Here is a 9,334-nt window from a genome sequence, read left to right on the forward strand (position 1 = left end):
GAGTCGAGATTTCACTGTGTCTACAGAGTACACACTTATTGATTTAGTGCATGGTCGTTTGGCACAGGCAGTATAATCACTCTTCGTTTTCCGGAGGGTAGACAGCTTATGTAGGTCAAGAGCTAAATTCCCAGAAAGAAAACTTTATGCGTCCGATTCGCTATCGACAGATTACCCAGGCAGGTGGAGGTGGGACCGGGATCTGAGGGGCAAATTTACCGTTTATTTACCAACCTTCGGATAATCACCAGTCGTCAAGCGAACTCTGAATTGATAATTGGGGTAACGGCAAAGGAAACTCTAGAACTGAGCAATATACGCGAGAGTGTTTTAGGTAGGAAACGAGCACGCACTCCGCGCAGCTGAAGCGGTAGCGTGCGCCGACCGTCTGATCCCTTGAGTGCAGAATGCGAGTGGAGGGAATACTAATTGGAACTCCTCATAAACCCTCAGTTTTTCCTCGTGGTTTGCGCATGTGCGAATCTTGTTGCCAGCTTCCATCAAGAGATAGTGTCCGGGGGCTCTCGATTGTGCCACTCTGGTTCAGTGCGCGTACGGAGCATGCTCAGAACGGGTTACCATTATGCGTTCGTGTACGTGATCAGTGTACGTCGGTGTCTGTCGCCAGGGTTCAGACCTGTCTCGTGTTCTATTTCACGGCCGCATTGCGAGGAGACAAGCTGAGATTCAATTTTCGACGGTGGTGTTTCCTGTGGCAAGGCCAGTGCTTGTCTTCTTGGCAGGATTCGCGACTAGACGTGCGTTTTTACCTTAGTTAAAGGATCTAGAGATAATGAAGTCGGTTTGCCTCGGTTTTGCGGACTGCCTCGTTTTGCGGACTGCCCGATGTTTTTGTTAACACACGTCTTATGCTGAATTGTAGTCTAAGACAGTGGGTGTACTTTTGCACAAGACTCCTTGATGCCGTGGGTAGACGCGTTGACAATTTCGGACGGTATCCCAGGCGACATTTTCCAAGGATTGTATTGGCGTATGGCCTAGGAGGAAGCGTGTCCTCGTCAAACTCGATTTCTTTACCTTGCCCATGTTTTAATATTGCTCACTAATTGTCATGGAGGCACTGCACGGCAGCCACAAATGTCATCGTGGAGGTAAAACTTCAGATTATCCAAGATTTTGAGTCTGATTGTGACAGGCCGTCCGTAAATATTCAATTCAATTGTGACATTTTCCAGCCACATATAAATTATTCAGGCTTCAATCATATTATCGAAGCTGTCTAGCAGAAGATGGCTCGTACTATTGTGAGAGGGACACCACAGCACATTCATGTATGCGAGAGTGCAGCCTGCCAGATTCAGGATTAATTATGTATTTATTCATCGAACCAGCGGTTTCCGTTTGTTGATATTCAGTGAAATTAACTTCTCTCCGTGTTTGCTGTAGACAGCGTGACTCATTAGATCGTGATTACAGACCATCTAGCAATATCGGCGTTGTATGGGTTTACCTGTAAAACCCCACGAGGATCGTTGTGCCTACGCCACAAGACGAATTACAGTATATCTACGGCACATTCTCCTACGAGCCATGGTAACTAGCGACCGATTCTGATGGAATCAAAGTTCAATGGCAAATTTGATTTGCTTTTCCGCCCAGATCTCTCCTTAAAAGCAAACTGTTGTTGCGCGGTGAGCAGACGGACAGCTGTTGTCATCGAGCCGGTCTACGCTTAAACGCGGACTGCACCTGGTTACACCGTGGATTTGTTTGCCGTGCAGTTTGGCAGCTCTTGTTTGAGTATTGCCTTCACAGCATGAACATAAACGACGACAGGTACATGTACAGTAAGGAGTAACCCGTGATTTATGTACTGTATCTATGTAGTCGGCATTCATGTTCCCTGTTGGCAATGACAACGATGCAATGTAATGGCTTCAGATAAAACTGTGGTCAAATGGTTTGTAAACCGCTGTGAGGAAAGTTAAGTGATGCTTATGAATATACGGGATTTGCAACCGTGATTTAGACTGTCACAGCGTATTAGAGTATCTATTTCAAAGTTTTCAGTGCTTCTACCATGCTTCACATGCCTTCTGTGAGAGATCGCAATCGCCGCACTAGCCTTGGGCAAGTCTCTGGCGGGGTAGCGATCCATGATGCCGTGGTCAAAGGTAAAATCCACCTGGCAAAGTTCATCCTGGACGCAGTGGAGAGCCAGACTGTGGTGAACTCCCGAGATGCTCACGGTAAGACACCACTGATCCGAGCTGTACGGATCGAGGAGGAGGGGGTGCGGGGCCGGGTGGTGGACCTGCTGGTGAAATACAACGCTGATGTTAACCTGGTGGATAACGTGGGCCGCTCGGCTCTGAGCTACGCTTGCGAGCTGCATCGGAACGACGTCATAAAGAAGCTTGTCAAGAACAATGTGGACCCAAATCTGCAGGATAAAAACGGCAACTCGCCCCTTATGTACTGTGCCGAGACTGGTAATGCAGCCGGTATTGAGATACTGTCCAAGTCCTTCCGGCGTCTGGGCTTAGACGTGGACACGTTGAACGCTGATGGTATGACACCACTCATGGTTGCTGCTAAGTGTGGATATGCGGAGTGTGCTCAGCTCCTAGCTCACGAGGCCAAAGCCTCTCTATCCAGACGGGATAATGTGCACAACAAGAATGCCATCGACTGGGCAAGGGAGGGTGGTTGCTCAACCCCGGACGTAGAAGCTCTACAGGCTCGGTCACGGAGCCACAGCAAATCGGCTGTGAATCTATCTGGCAACGAGCAGAATGAAAGCCTCGCTCAGGATCACGGTTATCCACAACGGATGCTTCCCAGGCGCAAACCTATCCCTCTGAATCCCAACGCATCCGACAGAGGTTCCACTGCCTCACTTCCGTACATCGATTCTGACTCCATCAAGGAGTCTTGTACCAAATTCACTGGGAGCCAGCCAGACATTCGAAACTTACAGAACGATAAGTTTCGGTTCCATCAGCTGAGTCTGGGAGAGCTGTCAAACAGGTCCCAGTGCCCCAATGCAGGATCATCGCACGAACAGTCGACCAGTCACTGCAAGGAAAGTACGCCAAGTCCAGACACACCGACTAAACCAGCGACTGTCAAGCGCTGGGGTTCTGAAGATAGTGGTTCTTCCAATCCCCAACGCAAACTGAGCCTTGATGGCATCCTGGATGACCTAAAGTCAGACGAGAAGATAACTCTGCAACACGACAATCCCCAGCTGAGGCCAGCTACGGCCGTCGGTGTCTTTAACAAACGAGTCCAGCATCTCACAGGTGACCACCGAAGGCGTCCCTTGTCGGCCAATGTCGCCAACCGCCACAGTAACAGGCAGACCAAGAGCTTTGATAGCGCATTGACCTTGATCAACGGCCGGCCATCTAACTCCATCGACAACCTGACCCTGACTGTAACCCAACCCCTTGTCCCGCATCCTCCTACCACGGCCAGGGAGGGCAGCAACCTGTCCAGACTCTCACACCTTAGCCGGAGCACGGAGGTACTCTCCCATCGGAGCTCCTCCTTTGAGCATCAACATGAGCCCAGCAACAGCAGCATCAGCTACATGGACCTACAGGAGTTTTCTGGAAGCGGCAAGCGGGAGCGCCAATCTTCTCTCTCGCCGGGAGATCTCAGCGGACTCTTCATGAGGCCACAGAGTGCTCTATCCAACCAAGAGTTCGAGCGTCTCCCTGCTCTGTCTCCAAAGTGTATTCCCCGTGAAATGTGAGATGTTTAATGCTAAAACAGTGCAGATTTTCAAATGCAATTATGAGCGAATATACCGCTTGTTTTAAGTGCTAAGGGGATGGACATGTGCAAAGTAAGTTTGAAAATTAAAGGGGGGCTTAGTAAAATTTTAACTTCCAAATCATCAGTCTTTTCTTGGAATGAAACATCTTGTTCAATAAACACCTTTTTTTTCAATGTTCTAGAAGCTCCTTCATGAACATTGAAAAACAAATCATTATAAAATTGGGACGAACAAAGTCCACAGAATTCGTTTTTACTGATGGGACTTGCAAATCTTTGTCACGTACAAAATGTTAATGTTTTACCCCACATTTTCCCGGGTAAAGGAAGCCTTCGGTCTTTGAAGACCGGGGGCGTCCTAATTTCCAAAAGCTTTGGACTATTTGCCGGTATATATTCTGTAGTAATTATGACCGTAGTATAGGTTTTCCCGGTTATTTTAACACTTGTATCACACGAATTCCCTATATCGATACTTTTATTTCGTCCCCGAACATCGCCAAGCTCAATTCTCAATTTGAATTTCAAAAAGCCACAACTAGATTTCATTTAAGGTTCAGTATAATTCAAATTGTTAGCATTCCGATTCGTCCAAAATCTTTGAAATTCGTCTCGTGAAGCAATCGGCGTTGAATTGACAAAGCAAATTCGTTTTTTGTCATTCGTTTTCATGTTGTTGTCATTAGCCTACATTTCGTCCCTGGTGACTTAAATCGTATACGATTAGAAAATGCGCCCTATCTTTAGACTTATTTGAAGAATTATGCGTATTAAAACAATGATAATTCAACATATATTTCCTTATATGTATACATAAAAGTAGTTAGCTGTAAGGTATGAATTTTTATTTCTGTGTTTCACAATTAACATTAGAGTCAGGAATTGACATTTCACAATATGCACTAATGACATGGACACTAAGCATTAAGTTCAAAGACCTTCTTAATGTTGTTCTTTGATAGACATACATTATTTCTGTTGTTTTATTCATATACATATATCAAAGAGCAACATTACGAAGGTGTTTGATCTTAATGCTTAATTTCAATATGCTAAGCAAAGAGCATATTGTGAAAGTTTAATTTCTGATTTTAATGTTAATTTTCAAAGAAAACTCAAAACTTACAGCTATACTTTCATTTACCAGGAAATATCTATTAAAAATTAAAATTTAATTAATGCGCAAACAAGTCCAAAGATTTGGCACATTTTGAATCGTAACGTTTTATGTCACCAGAGACGAAATGTAAAGACAAGAACATTAAAACGAATGACAAAAAACGAATTTGCTTCTTCAATTCAACACCGATTGCTTCACGAGACGAATTTCAAAGATTTTGGACGAATCGGAATGCTAACAATTTGAATAATACTGCACCTTAAATGAAATCTAGTGGTGGCTTTTTGAAATTCAAATTGAGAATTGAGCTTGGCGATGTTCGGGGACGAAATTAAAGTATCGATATAGGGAATTCGTGTGATACAAGTGTTAAATTAGCCGGGAAAACCTATATAATTTGCGGCCAACACAATAGGGAACTTTACTACATTTTTATGTTTTGAGCATTATGTTACATTTTTCTTTGAAATACTTCCATATTTGGCACCAAAAGTAACAGTGGGAAATTCTTTCTTGTATTTTGGGCCAAAATAATCTGGTGGATTTTTTTTATTTATAGGATATTCTTATATTCCTACATTTTGGTTTAGTTTCTAACCATTTTCTGGCAGAATTTCAATTCTTTTCCCAACCTTTTTCCTACCGACACAACTGAAGTACTTTGAAAACATTGCAAATTCTTTGCAATTTTTTTTTATATATAAGTACCCCAAACAAAAATAATTGTGCAGACAAGTTGAAATTAAAAGCAGCTTTTCGCGCCATTGGCGGCCTGATGGAATCCAAGCATGAATTGAAGTTGATCAGACGTCTCTGATTTATATTGGCAAAAGAGAAAAAAAAAAGAAAAGAGGAAAACATCCTTTATTTTGCTCACAAAAAGGCATATTTCTATGTAATAATAATGATAATGGAGTCTTATATAGCGCACGTATCAACCATCAATTAGGTACTCAAGGCGCTGGAGATTATGTCTATTATTAAAGAAAGGTAAATAAAGTTAATGAGAGATATGAGACCCATTATGTAGCACCTTGTAATGGTTTACAAGGTGCTTTGGCGCATATTGCAGCCACTGCCAGAAACACCGGGGCAAACCCCTTCTCTTAGCGATAAGTGTTACTGGGTTCTTTAACGTGCATTACACAACACACGGGACCTACGGCTTTACGTCCCATCCGAAGGACGAAGCAATAATGGTGAAGTGCCTTGCTCAAGAGCACAAGCACCATGTTCCCACGGTCAGGATTCGAACCCATGTACCACGGCACAAGAGTCGAACACCGTAACCGCTGGACCATAGCACCCCATGTAGTTGTATATATATTTTTAATATCAATATTTATAATTACCACGTTTGTGTACAGGGTTGCGTGATGACAATGGACATCCCAAAGAATTGATTTGGGTACCATAATTATTGTCCCTCGATAAAAGTTAGGAAAAGTGACCAACTTTCCCGCTGATTGCCAAAAGCGTTCCGGAGCTTTTACACAAAAGTTTCGGAGGGGGCACATGGTACCTTTCGGTCCTGGAAGGGTCAATGTTGCTTGATCGTTTAGCCAGAGTCACCCTTTTCAAACATGACAGCAGTGGGTTTTGTCTGACGCTTCATCGTGTTTTGTTAATAGTTCACTCTTGTTTTTCGTTTTAGTCTACCTTGTGTTTTCAGATTTGGTGCAAATTCCGTGTTTTTTTGTTTTTTTTTACATAATTTGATACAAATGTACATGTATTAAATAATTTGATATTATAATGCAATGCCGTAAATTGATACATTTTAGACAACATGCAGATGTTGATTACCTTTATTTATACACACTGTTACACCTAAAAAGTCAACCAAAATAATTCTGCACAAGACGTATTCCTTTTGAGATGCATTTTGCGCACCTTTTGTCGACGGTGTAGTCAGTAAAAGAAATGTATAAAGCATATACATGAAGCAGCTGTACAGGGTGATTCAACTAAAAGGAAACCCAAACAGTGCCCCCTTTTAAAAAAAAGAAGAATGTTTGCATGGAGCGCTTTCCAAATCTAGACTATGAAAGCCCAATTAATAAGCTTTCTTTTAGTGAAAGAATCATTCAAATCGCACACGTACTTTTCCAGTTATTCCAATTTTGATCACAAACACCGTTTTAAAAAAAAATCTTGTCCACGGATCACATTTAAGGTACGTGATATTGCAGTAAAAATGAAACTATGTCGTATCCTGAAAATGATGTCAGACTTATCCCATAAGTCTCCGGGGTAGCCAAGTATAGAAGGCAGGGCAAGACTATAAACTGTTGACATTGGAGGCAGCAGGTTTTTAAATAAATGTAATGATAAGTGCCAGTTACCATGGTCATGAGAGTGTTCTGATGTGTTTTGGATATATAAATGGTTTTGGTTTTGCTTAAATATCACTTACCTTTGAGATCCGTGGACAAGGTACATGACCGATTTTAATGATTCTTTCACTATAAGAAAGCTTATTAATTGGGCTTTCATATCCTAGATCTGGAAAGCGCTATATGCAGAACTTCGATTGAAAAAAAATAGGGGGCAATATTTGGGTTTCCTTTTGTTTTGTTTTTACTCACCCTGTATAATGACGTTTTACCATAATTATTTTTTTGACAATCGGGGCACTTGATTAAATTATTGTTGTGATATATATGTAATATATTTTGTGTAAAGACGACTTAATTTGGATTATACTCAAATATAATTCAATAGGCTTGAAACTTTCATGCTCGACGAATGTGCATTCCTCTCAAACACGTAAAATTGATTGCTAAATTCCGGTCAGAGTTGAATAATAATACTGCATACTGGCCGAGATGATGCAGTACATACTCTGCGTGCTTTGATTCCACCGCAGATGCGTACAGTAGATTAGTACCCGTAAGACAACAGAGAGGATAATTATTGAAAAATTGGATAATTAATATTAGTCATTAGCCATGCGTCACCATGGAGATGTAACAGGAATCACTCCAGCGCCATGTCACCTCGTTAACAAATTACCACAATCGACTTTACCTGCGGGCTCGGTGTATCTATTGCAGCTACTTATCACAAAGCACGTGAAGAGAGCAAAATACGGCACCGAGGAGGCCACCATGCATGGCTTTATAATCACCCAACGTTGAGATGGAACAAAATTGCCTTCCTGAAAAGCAGTCTGTCGTCTGGTTAGTCCTGGATTATGATTGGACTCGTCGGGCTTGTGGCTTAATTCAGAGGTCGTACCTCGCATTTTGGTGCCGTGTCGTGCGTATCCCGCGGCTGTCGCACTGCATAAAATCAGTCCTCGTAATACGGGGATCAATCCAGGTTTTATTATAACATGTACTATAGGTTTTCCCGGCCAATTTTCTAAAATGTTTATTCACTTCTGAAAATCGGTCATTCATTTTCGTCTGAATTTGAATGCACGTCTGTAATGCCATTTCAATTAAACGAAAGTTCAATCGTTTTCATTGTCCGTGCATTCGGTTTTGAGAAACAAACGGCCAATTACGTTACATGTGTACTCATTTACGCAAGCATAGGTCTACCTTTTCGCGCAGAGTTCTGGCATACAATTTCGTGAACGTGTAATCAAAAGTAAGACGTAAACGTTTTTCTCATTTAAAATAGCAGATTGCATCACATCACATTACATTAAACTAAAAGTGAAATAGAATGACCAATGTTTGAAATCGCTCTCTAAAAGCGAAAGGGATGTATTGTAAACGAATCTGAATGAGCATAAACGAAATGTGCCTCTCAATCACTTAATTGATTGAACTGAAATGGAATCGAATGCTCTGGTAGCGAAAATAAAACGCGTGTTCAGAGCGATTCTCAAATTCAGATGAAAATGAATGACCGTTTTTCAGAAGTGAATGAACATTTTAGAAAATTGGCTGGGAAAAACCTATATTAACAGCAGTCAAAACTCGAGTCAGAACCCAGTCCCTTGCCAAAAAAAAAATCAATTGGTAATTATCTTTGTTCGTAAAGTGGATGAAATATTGTACATAAATATATATGAATCGGACGTTTACAATGACCATTAATTACTATTTACCATCGATATATCATAATTGTATTACTATTGTATAATGGTATTATTTTTGTCCTCGATTGTTCTAAGCATGTAGTGTCTATACTTAAGAACTTGATATTAATTAATTCCTAGCTGCTTTGCTGATTCCCGAATTACTTCACTGACTCGCCAAGCAATTGATCTTTGATCTGAAACGAAACCCTGGGTATATACATGACTGTGAATATCTAGAGTAATGTAAACAACAAACCAGGCAGAAAACTTCACCAAAAAACAGTTAATCTTTTTGTTTTACGGTCCACTAAGCACTTCCATGCAATTTCAACGGGAAAGAAAGCTCTCAACACAAGGCTTCGTTTTTGAAGTACATAACTAATAATATGGATTTAATTAAATTGGTACAGCCGCCTTTTTGCCCCAATTAATTC

At 41.5% G+C, this 9,334-nt stretch overlaps 1 protein-coding gene across 1 annotated transcript; it reads left to right on the forward strand.

The window, feature by feature from the left end:
- The first annotated feature begins 1,767 nt into the window (after nt 1–1,767).
- Nucleotides 1,768–4,152, forward strand: LOC119743146 (POTE ankyrin domain family member J-like). Its single transcript, XM_038219513.1, has one exon. It carries the CDS (start codon nt 2,042–2,044, stop codon nt 3,719–3,721), a length of 1,680 nt encoding a protein of 559 aa, XP_038075441.1. The 5' UTR covers nt 1,768–2,041; the 3' UTR covers nt 3,722–4,152.
- The last annotated feature ends 5,182 nt before the right edge of the window (nt 4,153–9,334 follow it).

The sequence above is a fragment of the Patiria miniata genome, unplaced genomic scaffold (assembly GCF_015706575.1).
Source record: "Patiria miniata isolate m_02_andy unplaced genomic scaffold, ASM1570657v1 HiC_scaffold_6, whole genome shotgun sequence".
Taxonomy (NCBI): domain Eukaryota; kingdom Metazoa; phylum Echinodermata; class Asteroidea; order Valvatida; family Asterinidae; genus Patiria; species Patiria miniata.

What these genes read in the sequence shown, in the direction of transcription:
- LOC119743146 (XM_038219513.1), top strand. Translation starts at nt 2,042, where the DNA reads ATGCTTCACATGCCTTCTGTGAGAGATCGCAATCGCCGCACTAGCCTT.